The 23,048-nt window shown below is 40.3% G+C and overlaps 1 protein-coding gene across 1 annotated transcript in view; it reads right to left on the reverse strand.

Moving 5' to 3' along the window:
• The window catches only part of fancc (FA complementation group C), a 39,550-nt gene extending 16,765 nt beyond the window's left edge, over nucleotides 1-22,785 (reverse strand). Inside the window, 8 exon segments of the mRNA XM_050052167.1 lie at nucleotides 1,541-1,697; nucleotides 1,798-1,962; nucleotides 2,911-2,975; nucleotides 3,065-3,172; nucleotides 12,190-12,284; nucleotides 12,493-12,580; nucleotides 17,735-17,974; nucleotides 22,664-22,785. Coding sequence (XP_049908124.1) covers nucleotides 1,541-1,697; nucleotides 1,798-1,962; nucleotides 2,911-2,975; nucleotides 3,065-3,172; nucleotides 12,190-12,284; nucleotides 12,493-12,580; nucleotides 17,735-17,974; nucleotides 22,664-22,705 — 960 coding nt within the window. The 5' untranslated portion in view covers nucleotides 22,706-22,785.
• Between the last annotated feature and the right edge of the window lie 263 nt (nucleotides 22,786-23,048).

Consider the following 23,048-nt stretch of genomic DNA (forward strand, 5'->3'; position numbering starts at 1 on the left):
ATTTCTGATGTGAGACGCTATAATTCAGGGCAGATGAGTCAAAGTATGTACATAGCAAACCCACTTAACAACAGCAATATGTCATCAATTTATCAACAATGCTGCGGATTCATGTAGCAGTTAAATTGCATAAAATGCCGCAGCGCAATGGTACAGCAATCTACACATTTCTCTCCAGCTCTAACTATGAGGACCAAGCAGGGCCATCATTACTCAACAGTATCACAAGCGGATGTGCGATATTTTTCATACAGTGAAGATAAACTCTTATGATGTGATCTCAATTTCAGCTCTCCAAATACAGCACAGTATACTTTGGCCTTTTCGCTTGGCTGTCATGGACTACTTCCTTCCCATAATGATGCTGTCAAAGCAGCTGCTGATGGAGGTAAATGAGGTAAAATATATGAGGAGTTCTGCCCCTTTTTCTATTTTAACATTCCATACTTTTTCCAGACTTCTCTGTCGATTTTTCAGACAATATTTGACATGTGAGTGCAAACAGCTAGATGTTTATTATTATCCATCTGTTAACTTGTTTGTCATATTCTGACTATGTATGCTATTATGTTGCCAAATATTTGCCAGGAGATCATAGAAAACACGCCTTGTTTACTTTTTCTTATATCTGCATTACTGCATAATTTAAAAATGTTCAGACAAGCTTAACATTTGGTTATTTGTGATGCTATGTATATATGAAGTTCATAGATATTACCCGAATTTTCTTACAAACTAATTTGGTCACTGATGTTCAGATTTGGTGCAGTTATAAGGCACTTGGGGCAGAGCTGTGACACACAGGCATAGAGGCAGCTCTGCGTAGGAGTGTGCTTTCAGTCACACGCCATATTTCTTGCCTTGCATTTGACAACATCAAGGTCACTCTTGCCCACGCCCTCTCACACAGTGGTAGACATTTTGGCTGCGTTGGCTGCCTCCTCCAAACGACATGAAAAACATTCTGCTTGTATGATCAATTTATTTAAGAAATTCTGAATGTTATATTTTAAAAAGAGAGTAGAAGAAATAGTTTGAAAACACACAAATATTTTTCCCATACTCTCTTTTCACTTTTCCGTACTGATCGACCCCTAAATATTACCAAAATCAGACCAGAGCCGAAAGGATCGGTTGATTAATCGATTATTTGACTGACTGAAAATTAAAAACAACTATCAATATATCAACATCAATTAAAAGTGACTGATAGTTTTAGTAATTTCTTTTTCATCAGGGGTTCCAGTGTCTCAAATGTGAAGATTTACTCTTGTTTTCTGTTTTATCATTTGTCATTGTAAACTAAATATATTTGGGTTTTGCACTGTTGGTGTGACAAAACAAGCAATCTGAAGATGTCACCTCAGGCACTGAGGAATTTTAATGGGCATTATTTCACAGCTTTCTGACATTTCACAGACTAAACAATTAATTGAAAAAACATAGTGTTCAGTTGTTGATTAAACAAGGACGGGACTATCACAGAGATACATGGCTTTCTTTATCATTTCTGAGTTGTGATATAACAAAAAGTACCCACCAGCAGTGACTGTGCCACTTGCTGCTCTAGCTTCTGTGGTGCAGACCCTGCGTCAGTGAGCACATCCTCCAGCAGCCTGAGCACTGCTTCTTCCAGGCTGGACAGGTTGTGATACCACAGAGAGACCACTGCCTGCTCCTCCAGTGACAAGCATTGGCTGAAAAAAAAAATTACATTATAATCACATCTGAAACATCCCAGCTACAAACACAACTATGGGTATGGACTCTTATAGGAGCTCAGCAGTGTTCTCCTACCTGGAGTAGGCAGAGCTCAGAGCATCCAGGAAGTCTTCACTAAGTGCTGCCCTGATACAAGTCACTGGCTGCTGCAGCAGTGCACCAATGAGAGGAGCAGCCTCGGGACAAGTGAGCAGAGGGATGCAAGCCTCTGATGTGGCCAGAATGTTGTCACATGAACACCTGCGGAGTCAAATGGACAAAACCTGTATTACGGTATTTGGAACTTGTTATCGATGGCCTGTGAAGACAAGATGTTATAGACATACGACATACAACTCGTTCAAAATAATCCAAGTCTCAATTCATCTGGTTGTATGCTTAGAACTTCCCAAACAGACAGCCTTTTCCGACGGGGAACTAAACTAAAAGTGAAACATATCTTTGCTCTCTTCAAAGCCAGACTCCATTGACAAAAACAGTAATTTTACCTTGCTGAACATGGGAGCTGCGAGACTGCCTTGATCAGTTACTTTGTGTTATTGTGCTACTTTGCTAAATCTGAACTAACCCTCTAAAACACCAAAGTCACACAATAACACAAACAAACTAAGTGATCGTGGCAGTGGTAGACAAGCAGCTCCTGTGTTCAGCGAGGTAAAATGACTGTTTTTGTCCATGGAGTCTGGCTTTGAGGGGAGAATGCATTGTGTGAGAGTTTGTATAGTTTTAATGCTGCTCAATGCAGTTGCCTGACTTTAGTTCATCAAGACCTTTCTTTGTTTTTGTATTCTTTGTTCACCATAGTGGTATGTGAGGAAAAACTAAGTTACCGCAACACAGGCTGAGTAACTGATGGAGGGTGATGTATTCCTTCAAGTCTTGTATGCTGACCAAAGTACGCACCACTCTGCGTCCTAACTAGAATGTCTCTGTTTAAACAGAAAGCCACTTTTCCACTTTTTTCATGTGATGATTTGCTTTCTTCTCTGTTGTGTGGCATTGTAAATGGAATAAGTTTGGGTTTGGGTCGGTAGGTCGGCCAAACAAAACTGGGAAACTGTGAAGATCATTTTTTTCCGCACCATTTCTTGACATCTCATGAACCAAACAATTAATCAAGAAAATAATCATCAGATTCATCACTTCTGATGTGCATAACAGCTAGTTGCAGTTTATTCTGAGCTGTACCTCTGATTTATGTCACCAAAAGAACTGCAGCTCTTCCCGATATTTTCCTGCAGCAGTGCCACCATCTAAAATGCAGGAGAGAGCACAACTAACATATATGTTGACATAGGCAAGAATTAGGCAAGAATAAAAAACAAAAAAAGGGGGCTAATACCTTTCTCAGAACTTTTAGATGGTACTCTTTAGGTGGTACACCCATGCTCTTCATTACTGCCTGTGCCGCAGCATCGTCGTCTTCTGTTGCAAGCTGACACAGCACTTTCTGTGGGAGGGCAGGCAACATAATGTGCAGCAGATTATTGGCACTTTATGCGTATATCTAAAACAGTGGACATGCCTTTGATACAATCTCCCCAAAAGATCCATTACATCAAAGCTAATTAGTTACTGGAATATAAGATGACTCTGCTGGCGTCACATCATTTGAACCACATGAGTGGAGAGCAGGCATTCCAGTTAGTGAGAATGTATGGACAGCATATGAGCAACTTCAGAAATGAACCTTCTTTGTTACAGAGAGCCTTGGTGTTTTACAAGCATTTTTCAGAAGGGGCCTCATCATACACTGATAAAAGTAGACTAATAAACTCCGCTGATTCTCGGATGTGAAAAAAGCGAGTCATAATGAAGGAACAAAGGGAGGGAACGCTGAACTCATACTGTACTGTAGTGTTAGAAGAGTGGCTCTCAAACCTGAAAATATGGTTCAATAAATAATACTGATGAGATTAGGATCCGTGAAAAGCAAAGGATTGAGAGGCAGACTTGTTTTATGTTCGATGTCAACATTCTTAGAAATAAAGCAAAGATGCCACGCAGTGGTCAGTTGTCTAATGATTGATAAACTGAACGTTTGGCAAGGATTCTGTTCATCGGTATTTGCTCATGAGTCTGATGAAAGCCTTAAGACCTGTTACTTTGAATTAGGGATTGATTTAGACTTTAGAAACAGTCCTTTCTATTTGACTGAAGTTGATTCACTCGTACAAGTTGGAAAGTGTGATCCAACAGAAACAGCCAAGGCCTCACATCTTCAGCACGCATCTGTTTTTAAAACTCCAATGAACCGAAAACAGAAACTAACCACACCACTAAGAGCAGAGTAGAAAAGTACAAATCCCTTTCAAACTGCAGATAAAAGGATATCAACACAAGATGAGGAGAGAAAGAGATTGAGAGAGGCACAATATGTTAAAAAAATGGGGCAAAAAAACAAGACGTGAAGGAGAAAAAACAAGATCCCAGGCAGAGGAGCGCTGCAGCGCTGTTGGTGGAGCTGTGTGGTTTCTTTGGCCAGGCTCTACAGCACGCTACGATGCTTACCCTCCACATAGTCTCACAAAACAACCCCAATCACTACCATCTGAGCGCCCTCAAACTCTGCACATTGAGTACATACAAAACCAATCACACTTATCCCACCCTCAGTAAGGAGGCACAGTGGGGCTGGGGGATAAGCGAGGGAAGGAAGACTGGTTAGAAGGAATGGCAGAGAGAGACTGGAACGCACTGCGATGGCTACATTTAGAGCGGGGAAAAAAGGGTGTGGTCACCAGAGGAATGGGATGAAGGGCAAATGGATAGATGGATGGCAAATACTTTAGGTCAAAAGTCATCTTTCTCTCACAGAAAAACAGCAACCGAGCTGGCTTTGGGGGCTTGGACATGCTGCTGCCATAGAAATTATCCCTCTATAAATCTAAAATTAAAACAGAGGATGTAGAAAAATGCACAAGGCAAAGACTTGGGTTGGTTTTGATGGGTGCCTGTTAACAATTACTAAGCCATGATTGAATTCTCCCAAAACCAATGAAAGACTCAAGTATAGCTTTAGATGGTCAAAACAGCAGGGACAAAACGAGGGAAGATGGGAAAAGAGAAGAGAAAATGCAGGATTATCATGCAAAATAATTAAGTTATAAGCGATTAAACCCAGACTTGGTGCACTCACACAGAGTGCATTTAAGATGTAGTTGCTGATCTGTGAAAAAAGTTATATTCCTCTGCACACTCTCTTAAAGTGCTTCTAATAACCTAATCACAGCTAAGAGTCTCTAAAACAGCTGTCAATAGAGTGCTGCAGGGATGACGTTTCTTTTGTGGGCCAACAAGTTAACATTGCCCTGATTCCTCTTAACAAACATCCAATGGGAGTTTTCCATTGGATTTCGGGTTATTGTAGAAAATTAAGTCTGTGGCAAACACAAGTTTATGATGCTTACATGTTTTTTTCAGCAAGATATTCTTCACAAGTGGACACCACTTTTAAAATTTCTGAGGCATAAATGCAATTGCCAGAAGAAAAACGCTAATATTGGGCTATAAACAAACTACACCACAGTTGCATGACTTTAAGGTTGCCGCCATGACGATTAACTGATGTTTTTTATGTAGCAGAACAAAATATGAAAGTCTCTTCAGCTTGTGTGAACCACAGACCTTATTTTAGGCATCGCACAAAAAATCCATTGACTTTGAGATGAGGGAACAGGGAGTTCTGATCAAATGTGAATAAGGAATCGGCTGCTGTATCACCTACTTCTTGCCTTAAAGGTTTTCAGGTTTTATACTGTTTAGCTGTAAAATGAAAAAGCTGGTCCAGCCAGTGGGCGATGCTTGCTACCCAAGCCAACTGCATGAAACGTAGCGTCAGGTCACAATTTGACCAAAGTTCACAGAGCGACTGACATGACTGACAGCTGCATTAGAGACTCCTCGGCTCTGATTGGTTGTTTTTACTGCACCGCGGTCAGTAGGAAGAGTAGAAGTGACATATTTTTTTCACAGACTGTCTTGTGTACTTCATTTAGAATATACTGAGCGATTCAGCAAATATGACACGTTATTTTCATAAAAGTTACCAACTACAGCTTTAAAGAAAAGTGGAATTTCAAACAGAGCCTTTTCCTCCTAAATTAAAGGCCTAAACTATAATCTTTTAAACCACATGAATTTAAGGAATTTAAACATACATAATTAAACTTTTAAATGGAAAATCAGCAGTCTGTCTGTGTGCTTATAGGAAAATATAGGTTTTACTACACTGATGTCAACGAACTTTATCAGAGAACAATTGTTAGTTTGTGTGTCACAATAATTTGGAAGTGATGGCTGGTTCCAGTCCAGTGTTTTGTCTTGTTTTATTGGTTTGTTTTTTTGGGGTAGGTGGGGGCTATCCTTTTCATATTTGTGTCATAAATTGTGCTTTAAAATAGAAGCAAAGAGTCCAAAAGACATCACACAAGTACAATTATTTTAATTAGAAGACTAAAACTAAGATTTAAGACATAGTTTTGACATTTTGGGTATTTCACTTTCGTGTCAAGAGTTTAACTAGAAGATTGATACCACTCTCATGTCTGTGGGTAAAGTATGGAAGACCCTAGTAGTAGCAGCAGGGGTAAACGGCTAGCCTGGCCAAAGTTCAAAAATACATAAACAATTTATCTATCCACTCAGTATCTGTGCAGCGTCAACTCACACTGATGACGAGACAATGATCACAACTTTTGGTAGCTAAGAAATAGTTACAGCAGGTAACTTCCTGTAACACCACAAATTGTCATTTGTTATATTTTTGTTTGGGTATGGACTAAGCATACTTCTTAAAATATCAACTAATCCTTTAAGTTAAAAGCAGAGACATAAAGGAACCAATATAAATAATAATTTAGCAGCACGCCACCCAAGAGGAGGCAGAAAGATAAAGGGAAAACACTGTCACACAGGGACTTTCATCTCCAAATTAAACACAGAGTGCAGCAGCCAGTGTGAGCAAAGGGTCCAAAATATGTTTTGAAACCATAAAGCTGCCACAGTGGCTCCAGGGCCTACCTGTGGTTGACCCTGTTTGAGTCAGTAAAGGCACACGTCAAATATTAAGCTATCAACCCATCCATCCTCCAGCCCTCTAATATTACACTCTCATGCTTTACTTATCTGTCATCTCCTCAAAGATCATGCCATGTTGCTGCAGCACTGTGTGGTCCCCCTACTAGTACAGGATGTAGAGAAACAGACCGATTGAGCTAATGACTATCTGACATAGCCTGCAGCTATGTGGCTGTACCCAGCATTCATCAAACCCAGCGAGAACACTCAGATGTGGAGAGGAGAGGCAGACAGGGAGGGGTGAAGGAAAGATGTGAGGGAGAAAAGGTGAAATACTCTGCACACTATCATAATTTAAAGAGAAAAATACATGCGGCTACTTACAGTATATACAGTAGCAGTAAAACACATGTTGTTGAACGGATACACTCATACATATGCGAGCACACGCATGAACTTACACAAACACGGCATTTAGGTGCCACTTAGCACCAGACATTCAGTCTATTATGGAGGCAGCAAGAAAACAATGTTGGGGAGCAAGATCAGACAGGGCTAACAGAAAACAGGCTACATTCTGCATTCCAGGACAGGCAGTCCAACACAACACAGACACGAGGAGAGACGCGGAGACAGACCATCTCTGGCCTAAAACCATACATCTGCCCTGCTCCCCCAGACGGGATGAGCTGCGGTGAATAGGTTTTTTTGTGCTTCCCGCCATTCCTGTCATTTGTGGGAAGTGGAAGCTTCTTTGGAGACGGGAAGGAGAATGAGGAGAAGCTACGGAGTTGGTTGTGACTTTATTGTGCTTGTGCCCTTTGGACACTTTCATCCGGTAGTGTCCTGCATGCAATTTTAGAATGAGTGGACCCGGTGAACCCTTTAACTCTGGACGTCAGTGCTGCTGTGCAAGCATTCAGCTACAGTTAACTACTTCTATACAATGTTGACAGCTACATATATCCTCTTGCCTGCAGTGCTATTTATCTATCTAGATTGTTTTGGTGTGAGTTGCAGAATGTGGAGATATCAGCCGTAGAGAGGTCTGCCTTTTTTTCAGTATAATAGAACTAGATGGTACTCAGCTTATGCTGCTTAAAGCGCCAAAATATACATTTAGAGAACTCCAAAGCAATGTCTCTTTCCAGAAATCATGACTTGCTTACTCAAGATAATCCACCAAAGTAAATATTAATGCTGTTCCCCACGGCTGAGCTATAGAGCCCATTTCAGACTAAAGATTTGCAACTACTTGCAATATGTGTTCCCAAAACCTGCCAGTTTAAACCAATGAGACTAAACGAAACGTTTAAGCTATGTCTCTCCTTACTTCCATTCTAACTTACAGCTTTTCAGGTTTACTTTGCAGCTCAACAGAATTTGTAGTCACAATATGAATGAGCGATGGTTAGCATGGGCAGTGGTTAGCACTGTCGCTTCACAGCAAGAGGGTCCATGGTTCGAACCCAGGGTAGGGGTTCAAACCCCAGGGCTGGATGCGGAGTTTGCATGTTCTTCCCGTATCAGTGTGGGTTTTCTCTGGGTACTCCGGCTTCCTCCCACAGCCCAAAGACATGCAGGCTAGGTTAACTGGTGACTCTAAATTGTCCGTAGGTGTGAATGTGAGCGTGAATGGTTGTCTGTCTCTATGTGTCAGCCCTCTGATAGTCTGGCGAACTGTTCAGGGTGTACCCCATGTCTCGCCCAGTGTCAGCTGGGATAAGCAGTTACAGAAAATGAATGAATGAATTTGCATTTGCATTTCCAGTAGTGGTGAGACAAAACAACCTGAGCTTTTGATGGACCATCTACGTAAAAAAAAATGAGCCACAATAATTCAAATAACCAGCACCAATTGATAAGTCAATGATGTGTGTGACATGCACATATATGGCCAGCAGCAGCAGTAACCCACTGTCTGCCATCGACACATTATGACGACAGAGACCAACATGCATGTCATTGCACACTTCTGCTGAGTTTGTGACCGACTGAGCATAAGACATATCACAAACGGGTAACATGCCTTAGCTTCTTCTTCTTTTCTTTTTTTTTAAAGATACTTTTTGGGGCATTTTTTTTAGCCTTTAATGGATAGGACAGACAAGTGTGAAAGGGGGAGAGAGAGAGGGAGTGACATGCAGCAAAGGGCCACAGGCTGGAGTCGAACCTGGGCCGCTGCGGCAACAGCCTTGTACATGGGGCGCCTGCTCTACCACTAAGCCACCGACGCCCAATGCCTTACCTTCTTAAACCAGCCAGTGGTGAATTGATAAACTGAATCTCAGGTGACACTATCAGCCATCTTGAGTCAAGCTGAGACGGTTTAGTTCACAACACTGCAACTTTCCTCTGGAACACTCTGAAATAGTTTTGTCTGGTTGCGAATCTCTGGTCTCAACTGGGTAAAACATTAGCTAGCTCAGTGGTGAGCTAGTAGTATTAGTTAGAAAAAGAAAAAAGTCTCTACATGAAACTGCTAACAACAAGGTCTGTGGATTATCTTGAGTAATCTGGTCATGATTACTGGAAAGAGACATTGCTGTTGCTGAGTTTTACAAATGTGGTTTTTTTTTTTAAGAAGGCAGGCATCTCTACGGCCAATATTGCCAACATTATACACATTATATTGCCCCAGTATTTTGGGGTGATCTGTGCCTTCAATTTTAGTTTTATCTCAGTTATTTCATAATAAGCAGAATTCTCCTGCTATTTAATACAGTAATGCACACTGTTCATAACCTTAACAAAGTTAATTCTCTCACCAAACCTTGCAACTGTTAATGCCTAATTCACACGCACATCAATATACAGCCATATGCCCACACAAAAACGCAGACATGCACATATGCACTCCGCTTCCCCTCTTATGGGTCAAAGACCATCTGGCAAATTCAAGGTTTACTTTCAAGGCACTGTTTTAATTAGCAAGATGTTTTATTAGATGAGAAATTAATCAAAAGAATACAAACACACAGTTAATCTGGCAAAAATGTGAAGGTTCCACATTGTTTATCATAAGCCATCTGTGTGAACCCTCTCAAAGTTGAAAATTGCAGAATCTTTTCTTCCCTCTGTTCTCGTTCCCTCCTTTGTGTGTGTGTGTGTGTGTGTGTGTGTGTGTGTGTGTGTCTGTGTGTGTGCGCGTGCCTCGAAAACACAGTGAGCAAGATCAACTAACCATAATATGAAGGCTGATCCTTCTCTGGTGACAAAGAGGCTGTGAAACAGTCAATTTTAATTTGCTTTCAAAATATGTTTTACAGTTTTGGGCACAAAAGGTTTAGACTAACAGAGACCCAATCTACCTCATTCATCATCCATGTCCCATTGGAGACGAGACACAGAGGGCTGGCGAGAGAACTCATATTAAAAGTAAATTAGACAGAAAATCTCTTCGGCAGCCCAAAGGCAGTCAAAGACAGATTCTTTTTGGTTTGCTGGAGTATTTGTTGAATGGATGATATCAATCTGTATGTCCAGAACTAATTAGGACACAAACAACAAACAGATCAGGCCTGAAAATGATTAGAAAAGGCACACAATGGACAACTAGTAGAGAATATACGGTTACAACTAAACAGCGTTATTAAGGGCCTAAACTGAAAATATTTTAAATACTCTAAAATAAATTTGTCTCCACCTGCTCCGGCTTCCTTCAGTGATGATTATGTCTTTAATCTCCAATACCATAAGTGTTATTTTCCTGCTTTTAATGGCTGTATTACGGTAAAGTGATGAAATTTTCTGAACTCACTAGAAGACTGTTCTATTCTTTGCCTTTACCCACTTTGTCATTCAATCCACATTACTGATGATTATTGATGAGAAATCTCAGTGTGTAAATATTTTGTCAAAGCACCAATAGTCAACCTAACCTAACCCAACCTAATTGCTGTTGCCAAAGCAAATGAACCCTTCCTGTATCTCCTACTGTATGTATAACATTGCATCCTAATATTTTCTTGGTACCAACCAAAATGTGTGTCTTGCACCCATGTATCAAAAAATGTCAAGTAACAAAAATTTGCATGGATGGCTCAGTCAGATTCATAATCGTGTTATATATTTCCTGATTTAAATAATGATTCAGCTGATTTCAGGCTGTGTTTTAGTCAAGCAAAGTTCTCGTACAGCTGTTTCGTATCAACACAAAACTTAATATTTTTGTTTTTTAAAATGTTTGGCTCACTATAAAACATCTTCTTCAGTGTGAGGCGTCAAAAATGTGTCATGTCCGAAAAACTGAGGTAATCTATTAGGACTGGTTTTAAAATACTCTAAAAAGATGCCCAGCCCTATTACGTCCTTTTTTTTAAGTATTTTATGGGAGCCTTCACTTTTATTCAAAAGATAACAGTAAATATATGACAGGAAATCAGGGTAGAGAAAGACAGGCAATGACATGCCAGTTGACGGCTCAGCCCAAAATCAAAAACACAGAATTTTTTTCCTGCTTTCTATGGTGCAATTTTTCTATTTAGATTGGTTTGGTGTGCGTTGCTGAGAGTTGGAGATATCTCTTGAATATAACTGAATGAGATGGCGCTCAGCTTGTGGTGCTCAAAGCCCCAAAAAATACATTTGAAAAACTCCACAGTAATGTCAGTTTCCAGATATCATGACCTGAATACTCAAGATAATCCACAGACCCTGCTTTGAGCAATTTTTATGTAGGAACTTTTAAGCAAACAAGTACAACCGCCAACCATATCACCGCATAGAAGGAAGTGTGCACCTACTCATGGATGAGAAGCTCATAACCTTAGTGGTGCTATGAGCTAGCAGAAGATGCATGCTTCTGTCTCCATGGTGATACGGTTGGTGGGTGTAGGTCTTCAGAAAGAAAATAGTGCCTGCAAGGATGTTGCAGATCATGATTGACACATCAACCCAAAGGGAAATCTGGGTACTGCGGGCCTATTCAAATATAACTTGTATAATATTTTGACTGATACTTAATACTCTGTTGTTTTAAAAACTGGGCCCAGTGTGTGACCCTGACCCCGGGAACCCACTGGTTGTTCTGGTTGTTACTGGTTTGCTAGCATTATATGTTGTTACTCTAATTTGTGTCACTGTAATTGAAGCATTCTCTGGCACAAGAATTTCCTCCGGGATAAATAAATTTCTGTTGAATTGAATTGAATTGAATTTCTACCTTGATCCTCCTCGATCCTGAAATTTAACTAAAAGTGCTGAGTTTAAAGACAATCAGTTGAGAAAATGCCCAGTTACAGCACATGCACAGATGAAGTGAATCACAAAGAGACTGATGGTGGCATGTAAAAGCAATCATGCATCATACGTGTGATTGCTTTTACATGCACATCATTTATCATATCCTATGCCTTAAAATAAATGTTAAAAGTAATCAGTATTCAAAGTCTACCCCATTTACTTAAGTCTAAAGTTTTCTATTGACAGAAAAAGTCCAGTCCATACCCGTATCCACTGGTTGGCTTTTCTTTCCACAGCATTGCCAGGATGCTCCGAGTACAGTCCCCACAGGCACTGGAACAACAGCCTTCTGCCTGTAGCTGCAGACAAGACACCACAAATTCCAGCAGGTTTGTTCATCGGTCTCTATATGGATGGTCGATTTGTGGCTTAACGCAACACCCCTTACACAGATTATAAGCATTAAAATGACTCACGCTTGTAAAGACACTATCATTAGTCTGGACCTGATCCATCCACTACTCCCCATTACAGATGGAGTTTAAGTTTTTCCAAAGGTGCACTCACCATCAGCGGTGACATAAGGGTTCCAGCAGAGTCGGCCAAGAAACTGGCCTAAGAGGGGCAGCGTCTTCATGGTCTCTGTTGCGGAGTTCTTTGGGACAGAACAGAGACAGACACAAGCAGGAGGACATGGAATTAACAGTCTATGTTTTTTATTTTGAATACTCTTACACCTTTGAGCTGCGTAGCCTGGACTAATAACTTTATTAACCTTATTTCACCCACAAATGACCATTTACATATCAACTATTCATGTGATGTTACCTTGAGTTCATGGAGACAATATTTTCTTGCATGCCTCCAGTGAACGAATAATCCAAAAACCACAAACATTGGTAATTAATTGAAGTAAATGGAGACCACAGCAAAACTATCACAACGCTCATACAACTCGTGTAGTATAATCCAAGTCTCATGCATCCAGTCTTATGCTCAGTGCTTCCACAACAGGTGGCATTGCCTCGCCTTCAGCCCTTTCTGACCATTACTAAAAGTTAAACTTATCTATGCTTTTACTTTCAGTCCTGGGAAAAATGTTTTCTTCACAAATTCAGGGTAAAATGGCATAAATATCTGATATATAAATGGTCATTTTGTGGGTGAAGTATTCCTTTAAGTGAAGAAACACAGAGTAATATCTTTTTTTTCCATCTGGCCCATAATCAGACTCAAACATGAAAGAAGTGGAACAAATCCAAAAAATAAAACCTAACTCATCATATCACTGTGTTATACATGTTTACACCTCCTCACCTGTTTTATCCATTTAACGTTACAACCTTGTGCCCCGACACCAAACGTTAGAAGATCACAAGTCTACTTAATGACTGAGAAAATTGAGTTGAAAAGCAAGAACCTCCGCAGGTGCGCAGTACATGACTCATGCATCACCTTTGTTTCCCGTATTCTGGTCGTGTCCTGATTCCAGGCATACATAGATACACGGCGCAGAGCAGGGCTCTGGTCGAGGGTGCTATACCTGTAACAGTTTAACTATGTGTGTGTATCTGTGCTTGTTTATCCAGTTCAAACAACAGACCATGTGATTTATTTCACCTCACAGCCAATTAAAACATCCAAAAGGTTTTAAACCAGAGCGAACACTGTATTTTCCCAGATGACCTTCACTTGTAAAAGTTTAAATTTAAGGTTTGGAAAGATTCCAATAATGTGTCAGGGCAGCTCACTGAAGCCAATCGAAAACAAGACATGACTAATAACAGCACAAATAAGCACTGAGTCCAGATAAAAATAAATAAATAAATAAACAAGACTGAATTTAATCACACTTATTGTTACTTAAAACCAACGCCAAACAGAAGGTGATAATCAAAATGTGTTTGGCTGTTTAAGAGGACCAGAACCAATTACTTTGTTGTTTCTAGTTTAAATGATAAAACACAGCATATTTGTCAGAAAATTACTTGACATAATTTGTGCTTCCCCAGGGAGGTAAACCTTCGAGTCTGGATGAGGACTTTTAAGCTATTGCTTGATTCAGAATAATTGTTAAAAAAAAAAAAAAAAACATTTAAAAAAACAAAAACAGGTGTACAACACTGTTTTTATTCCATCTTATTACTTTTCAGTGTTGAATACACTTGGGGGATTTTCTTGGTTGGAGTCATTATTTTTACAATATGATGACTGCAGTGGGACACACAGCGAAAGAAAGCACATCAAAGAGGTGACGTATTGCTTAAATTTACAAGCAAGTCTGCACATGTGTGCATGAATCATATTTAAGTGCATTTACATTATTACTTAGTATTCACCCTTTAGTAACAGACTATATCATACATTTCACCTTTCACCATGCATTAAAAAGTAAAGAACAGCTTTGATGCAGGAGAAGCCCACACAAAGTAATCTCACATAAGCCAGCTGTAACTGAAGCAGTGTGCTGTAGCTCAACCAAAGATGATCTGGCTTACTTTCCTGCCATGAGCGCACAGTGGAGTTTATGGTGTCGGGATCTCGTGTGATCCTAGAACGTGGGAAAAACATGGACGCCGATTACAAATATTACCCATAGGTTTTCTGCCCTGCTTCAAAACATTTCCCATCTTTTCCCATGTCTTCCTCTTGTGCTCATCATCAGCCTCATTGACACTCCTGTCATTTATAGAAAAAATACTGACTTTTAAGAGAAATGACGATGTCGATTTAGTCTTAATGGATCCAGAATCAGCCATTAGCAGTACCGCAGAGATAATTATGAGTCAGAAAGAAAAGAGGCCAGGAATAAGGAGGAAAACTGAGTTTCAGAGAAGAAAACAAACATCCAAAATCAATCTTGCTCCATGCACATTTCATCAGCAATAATCAGAGAGCACTACGCAAACATGGAGATGCCTGAATGTAGCACTGGATAAAACGAAGACATTAAGGTAACTTAAAGCCTATATCTTCAAAAACAGCATTAGACAAACAAGGGGATTAACTTGACTTACTCAAGTGGATGAGATCACCATTAATGGGAAGCAGAGTGGTAATAGGCCATGTAGGGTATCTCTAAATGCGCCCACAACACCACCACCACTGCTGCCTGGAATACAGCTATCACACTCAGCCATCCTATCAATCCAACAACACATGGTAAACAGCGTTGTGTGCGAGTATACGTGTGCGTTTGTGTGTTGGCGATGCAACTAAAAAGGAATGTTCATTTACAATAAGAACTTTACTAATGCTTTGTGACTGCAGGAATGCCTGCAAGAATGAGCGATCGCCACGGAAAGTAATTATCACTGAGTACCAGGGCCAAATCAACATCAAAGCCTTGTCAACATTGTCCTTAATTATGAATGGCCTTTGAGACAATGTATCTTGTCTTGAATAGGGACAGACATCTGAGACAGAAGTGACTGATTATATACGAGCCAGCGAGACAAATGGGACAAATTTATGATGAAGAGAACAGTGAGGAAACACTTCTGTTCCTGACATCACTGAACCACAATCAGAGTAGCCCTAACATTAAATAGCAAAGTTACTATGGTGAGTACACAAATACACACCAGAGTGTACGGTCGAATTCCCCGCACCTTGCGTCCATCTTACGTTGGGCTGCAGGATTTTCTGATCAATTCCTTCGAGTTGTGGTACTGACACACCAGACCCAGTTGCTCTTTCTTGCCCTCTCTTATTTTTAATGTTGACTACAGCCATTCTGCTGTTTTTTGCTACTGACCAAGGAAAGAAAAGTCGCCGTTGTCATGTTACAGCTTTGTTGTATTAATCTTTACATATTCATTTCAAATTGTATGCCCGAGACGTTTTGAGAATGGTATTGAATATCAATGTTTTTCAAGGTATTGTATCAAAGTTTGAAACTCCAGTTATGTGACAACACTAGACACACATGCAAACACTCTTCAAACTGTTCATCATTTGGGAAATATGCTTACTTGCTTTCTTACCTGGGGTTAAATGAGAAGCTCAATGCCACTCTCATATTTGTCTGTTTAATATGAAGCTGGAGCCAGCAGTGGGTTAGCTTAGCTTAGCATAAAGACTTGAAACAGAAGGAAACAACGAGCCTGGCTTTGTCCAAAGATAACCAAATCTGCCTACCAGCACAAGTTATATCCTCATCGGTTTAATCCTTACAAAAACGGAAGAGTAAAAATGTCAAGTTGTGATTTTATGGGCTGTTATGTGCAGGATCATTTCTTGGCTGGGCCCAGTAACTTTCTGAAAATTCCCCTGATTGCCTGGCAACCTTACGGTGACAATGACAAGACTCCAGGAAGTTATTGCGGCCAGCCAAGAAATAGACTGGCACATAACCCCACCTAAAGCATGGAATAGCCATTTTTACACTTGTGTAGACTAATCAAGCGAGATATCACATATAAATTAGCGAGCTGTACAGGTTCTGCTGGGCGGATTTGGTTACCTTTGGACTGAGCCAGGCTAGTTGTTTTTCTCTTTTTCATGTCTTGCTAAGCTAAGCTAAGATAAGCAGCTCCAGCTTTATACTGAATGGACAATATCAATCAAACTCTCATTAAAAAAAGCAAATAAGTGTTTCCCAAAACATATCGAACAAAAGTGCAAATATTGAGATTGGAAACTTACTCCACTTTTCCAACCAAGTGTAAACCTGGAAATTAATAATAGCTAGGAGTATTTCTCATCTTAAGGCATAATCCACAGGAAAGTTGTTAAGTCATCAAAGGATGCAAAATGCTGCCAAGAAGCAGGCTATCTTCAGCTGGTCTTTTATGAGCCCAGTGCCAGTAAAAAGGATTTCGGCCCAATTAGGCTATACCATTATTTTTTTCTTTCTTTGTATCCGCTCCATCATCCTACATATGCTGACACCTCTGCATGACGTGCACCCGGAACAATGCGAACAGAGAAGGAGACAGACAGACAAAAATAATAGCCAGTCAATGCTTGATCTATAAAAATATATGGCTGCTTGCCGAAGCAGAGAGGAAGTAGAGAGTAAGATGGACAGAGACGCTGAGACTGATTCTAACCATCACCAGAGTGTTACAGTAAAACATATGGACTGTAGAGAATCACAAATGAGAACCTGCGCGAGCACCATGACTGTAAGGCTAACAAGAAAAAGGTTTCTTACGTGAGAAAAAGAATGTATTATATGAGAGAGAAATGTGAGAGAAATCTGGCTATAAAAAAAGCACAGAGACAGAAAGTGCTAAGGGGCAAGAGCTGGAAGGAGGAGGCAAGGTCATAATAACAGTGAAATCTCACAGTCCTGCACCCCTCCTGTCCTCTGCCCCCTTCCCAAATTTGCTGGACCTGATATGGGGATACATTAGGTTAGCGCCGGAGGTCCCAATGCGGCTATTACCTGACTAACTCAACACTGCAGCACTGCCAGCCAGACATACACAGCCTCTGCACAGCACAGAGCAGCCTCTGTTAGCAGGAGCCTACCAACGCTGGACTTACTGTTCATGCCCTGGCTGTGATGGAGAGCAAGCGTGTGCATGTGTGTAGATGTGCTGGTGTTTGATTTAACTTCAGGCGGCTGTTTGGCCCAACTGATTAACTGATCTAATTTATTTCATTAGGTAAGGTGTGTCAAGACTGTAAAACAGGTCTCTTAGCGGATACGGACCATTTTATTAGACCTAACAGGCATCTGGGAAATATATATCCAAATCTGTCAAGAGTATAAATCTCAGAGCTTCCTTCGCATTGTGACAAAGTCTACAGAGGAAAATATGTGAAGCCACAAGCTCGGCTTTTCACTACATCTGCTCACCATGTTGTTGATGTGTGTGAGGAGTTGCTGGAGGAAATCCCTCAGTCTGCTCAAGTGCAGGCAGGTGTCTCTCTGAGTGTCTGGGCTGTCGGCCTGGCCCCAAGCCACTGCTTTGTCCAGCCAGATCTGCATCTCCTGGACAGGCAGGGGCTCTGTCGTTTGCTGGAGCTGGATCAGTGGCTGCAGCTGAGACATTCTGCTGCTTGTCCAGGTGAATGTACTTAAGACGTAAGCAAGATCCTAAGTGAGACAAAGAACAAGACCACGGTTAAAAACACAAATATCTCATCATCTGTCCTTCATCATCACTCTGTGGGGCTGCACATTGTCAACATTTCAGCTGCAATCAGCAGCTCTATAGGTCGCTCTGTTAGTCGGAGGGTCCAAAAAAATTTCCCTACCCTTTGGCAGCCACAGTTTTGGCCCTAGTAGGCTGAAATTTGAAGTGAAGGTCAAGTGTGTGTGTGTGTGTGCAAGTGTGTGCATGAGTGCCAATTGGCTACGGGGAGAGCGTATAACAAAATTAAAAAATAACAAAAAGGCGCTAAACTTCTACACGGATTTACGTTACATTAGTTACATGACCAGACTGTATAGAAAGACACACACAAACACCATTTTGGCACTTGTCCTTTCATAGCTCTTGACCATAACCAGCTGTTAAAAGGGAGGCATCATTGAACTAGTGACAAGTGCAAGTGTTTGTGAGGTTGTGAGTGAATACATGAATGCGTGGATGCGCATACGTGGTCGCAGCTGTTGCAAATTTACGCATGTTACATTGTGATCTTGACTTCACATGAAATTTTATTGCATACAATTAGCCTCTTTAGATGTTTTAAAGAAATTCTGGGTTTTCCAAAGTGTTTCACAGGCACCTCACCTAAAACAAAGACCACGTTGTCTTAAGGTGTCTTAAGGGATGTTCAGATTCCTTTTTTTCCTTCCCAATACCAATTTGATAGCTGAACTTGCATAGCAGCCGATACAGAGAATTGATCAGATACCACTGAGATAAATAAAATAATAAATAAAATAACAGCTGTGTACTAGTAATGCTGTATGGGTGGAAATGTTTGTTAGCATACTTTTATGGCATGGCTTATAAGATTGCTGGAGTTGAAATTGGCAACACAAGTGCCACCTCTCAAAACTAAAGCCTTTATATGTTGACTTTTAACTGGCGGGACTTTCTAGTGTTAAATGTCATCACATCGTTGCCATTTTGCTAACAGCTAACATTTTTGCTGTTTTAAATCAGTAGTTGCCAATGGCTGCACAACACAATTTGCTGCGTAGGCTACAGTTTTGGAGCGATGAAGAAGAATTGATTTCTGGGACCGTTTGCATGGGTGTAAAACTACTTTTAAGTCCATGAATAAATTCCATGGTATCAAATTGGTGCATAGACTTGTGTACTCACTGATACATAATCCAGTAAGTTCAATAATGGATATAAATAATGCAGGATTTTAAATATTTTTTTTAAAAACCAGCAACATTCATGATATAGGAATTACATTCAACACATTTGAGCTAGAGGATATACACAGTATAATTTGGTGAGAAATGCTGAATGCAACAAAAAACCTGCTTGCAAAAACTCCACAATGCAAGTTGTAGTCAAAAACAACACCTAAATTACAAAATTCTATTTATGTTATGTGTAAATAATTATTAAAATTAAAGAAACAGTCTAATATCTTAAAAAATGCAGCCTATGCAATAGCCCTGTATATTAACACATTTCTTTACTGGCAATTTCTTAACGAATCTGCCAACATATATCTTAAAAAAACAACATTAGCCAATAACATCCGCCTACTAATGTAACAGTTGGGTTCTACTTTATAATGTACATGTGTGGCCCTCATCCCCATTTTCTATTAGAGCAGGAGTGGATAATACAATAATAACTGGAAGTAATAATAAGTGGAAAATGAATTCAAGCAGTTAATATGGTGTTGAGTTACCATAATCTAAAGATGGAACTTAAAGCTCAAGGCAATCAAGCTCTCTGTCTCTCTCTAACACACACATACAGTACACACACATGCACACATACATGCACACACACACACTCACACACAAAGGCCTACTGAGAAATAAACAGCACATTCTTCACCTTTTATGATGATGGAGAGAAAAACGTGGGGGGGCAGATCACAAGAGTGTGTGTGAGGATGTGTTTTGTGTCTGTATATAGCCTGAGAAAAGTGCGTGCGTGCGTGTGTGTGTGTGTGTGTGTGTGTGTGTGTGTGTGTGTTTGTTGTTTTTTGCCATAATGACAGGTCTGTGTGAGACACCACAGGGTTGTGTTTTATGATCACCTCGTTACACACGATTTGTTTAATGTCTTGCCATCATCTCTGCTGGAAAGCCCCTATGGCTCGCTGATGTGAATATATAAATACTCATTTTCGGGGAGAAAAAAAGCCCAACCAAATTAGGAACAAACGCCTCTTGTTGACTTGTGTTGGGGGCTCAAGTTTTTAGTAAAGCAGAGGTGGAAAAGAGCCGCATGCCGAAATACCCAAGTAACAGACAGTCACCCACGATCTCTATCACACTCAGACAGTTACATGAATACACAGGCATACATACTGTACTTACACAACTTTGTTGGCGCAAATGCATGTCATTCAGGCAAAAATATGTACGTGCACATAAACACTCTCGACGGCAGCTCTGGTGTTGGCTGAACACACTCTGGAGCAGGAACGAGATGTGACTGGTCAAATATTATCTTTGAAGATTTGTTAAACTAAGCTTGTGGACTTTGGGTAAGGGTGAGTTTGCTGTTCCAATTACAAGATTGTTGACATTATTTCAGTATAATCAAATCAGTTAAACGTCACTTTCTTCGAATTTACTTCTGTGTGTGCTTCAGTGTGTTATATTTAAGAACACCTGGATTAAATGAGAGTAATGTAAGGGCTGACTCAATAATAGTCATAACAGTTTTGTTCAACTACTTTGAGGCTAAGTAACTATATTTCTTCATCATTTTAATCCAACAATGCAGCATTTATCACACACCCACATGCAACCACACATCAGTACACATCTGAATAAATGAGTGGAGAAACATAAACAGTACAGATGCATCTAATACAGGGCATGAAGGGTTATTAAATGGTTAGATGGAAATGATTTGGATCATATGCCTAGGCTTTCCTAGTCACATCTCAACCCAGCTGAACACCTACTGAAGACTTTGTGTCAATGTGTTGGATGGTGCTCTTGACCATCATCATGAAAACACCAAGTGAAGTAATAAAGAATTGTGTTTCATTCATCCAGTAGATTTACTGAGACTTAGAGAATCTATGCAAAAGAGCTGTTCTGGTAGCTTGTGATGGCCCAACATCACATAACCCACTAAATTATTTAAGCTATTTAGTTGTAGATAAATTTCAGCTGCTCATCCCAGCTTCCCAAAGCGTAAGGTGATCAATCCAATCGCCAGAATAGATGTTGCCACTGTCGTTTCTACAACTGTGGATATTTTAAATATGTATGTTTCAAAGGTAGTGTGGATGTGTTCAAGCAATTCTGTGTTGTGACAATGTTGTGGTGAACATGTGGTTAGGTTTAGGCACTTGGTTATGGTCGGGTTGCTGCTTGGAAGCAAGCAACAGTAAATATCCATTGTTCTTTCAACATGTTGTGATGTTAATGTCCTAACTGGCTAACTAGTGCCTTGAATCTGTCCTGTCGGTCTGCTAGTTTCACTTTTTTAATGGCTGCTTGCTGGTATGTAAAACATATATGGTAGGTGGCTGTTGGCTATAGTCTTTGCGGTGCGTTCAACTGCAACTTTTTGACTGAGACATAGGCAAAGTGAAGTGACGCAACAGTCAGCCTTTGTCACTAGTAGTTGTTTTATTGTTGTCCTCGGACAGTGTCTTCTCTATGGTCAAACAATAACTCATCAGTTCTTTCCAAGTCTGTAAAGAAGGCACCTCTGTGTTTTTTCCCCCTGGTGCTTTTATCAATATATATCCAATATATCAATAATATATCCAATCTTTTACAAAAGTGAGCAAAGTGTAGATTTCACTCCACAGTTTGCTCACTTTAGTACAAAGCCAGAAGGAATGCAAAAGACAGTCACGGGAGCCACATTTCACACGGCTATCTGAGGAGTCTGGATAAAATTGATTAATTCTATCTCTAGTGTAGTATATATTTGTCATAATGCTGTTAGTAAGACGTAAGCAATAATGCCAGCATTTTATTCTCGCAACTTGGCTGAGGTGTCGTGCCCAGATTGTTTGTTTATTCAGGTACCTGTCCAAAGATACTTTATAATCATGAAAGACAGAGAAAGGCTGCACAACCAAGTTGCAACCTGATAATGTTTGGCATTTTTACTTGATAAAGTAAAACAATTGATTATCAAAACAATTTGTTGATGAAATTTTCACCAATTGACTAAACAGTTACTTGCCTGTTTCAATCCTAACCTTTACGTTTCACGGATGTTTTTCTCTAAAACACAAAGATACACAGTGTGAGATACAAACAACTGATCTAATGTAGATCACCTGAAGCAACCAGAGACTCCAACCAGAGACTCCTGCATGATCATTGTTATTATTAAACTACCTTTACTGAGCCCACTATCATACATAACCCTCTCAAGACACACCTAGGCTGCATATGAAAACATTAAAACAAAAAAACATGACGGCACACAACATTAACGTGATGCAAAGCCAATTGCTCGTTTCACCTCTCAGTTTCGCCACACACCAACTTACCTTAGCAAAGACATTGGGATGCAACAACTACAACACACCACAGGATGCCAGTATTTCCTCCACCCTACCGCAGCTACACATGGTGAAAACCTGTTCCAGTTCAATTTGAAAATACCAGCACTTCAAAATATAACTGCTGTTTTTTAGGGCAGTGTCAAGTTACCTTACGACTCCATGAAAACACCACAAATGAACTGCTTGTCATCCTCTTCTACAACCGTTACTTCGGCTGTTAGCTCGTTAGCAAGTCAATCACTCTACGATCGTATAAATGTTCGCTACAGTGGCTTCTAATGCAGACTTACATGTAAATAAGACGTGTAGCCATCAAACTGAAGTCTTCACAGAGTAGAAGTCAGCTGTATTCATTCATTATGTGTGTCTTCAGACAACACGACAGGCTCTCCACCCGCGATGTAAACAAACTGAACTTCCCTCTTCCTTCGGACTTCCGTGTATGAAGGAAGATGATTGGCTGAGAGTCGCACCACCCTCAATCGTCATTGTGGCAGTGCCCACTGGGAAATTGAGTCAGCGGTACGAGAGGA

The sequence above is a fragment of the Epinephelus moara genome, chromosome 8 (genome assembly GCF_006386435.1).
Source record: "Epinephelus moara isolate mb chromosome 8, YSFRI_EMoa_1.0, whole genome shotgun sequence".
NCBI lineage: Eukaryota > Metazoa > Chordata > Actinopteri > Perciformes > Serranidae > Epinephelus > Epinephelus moara.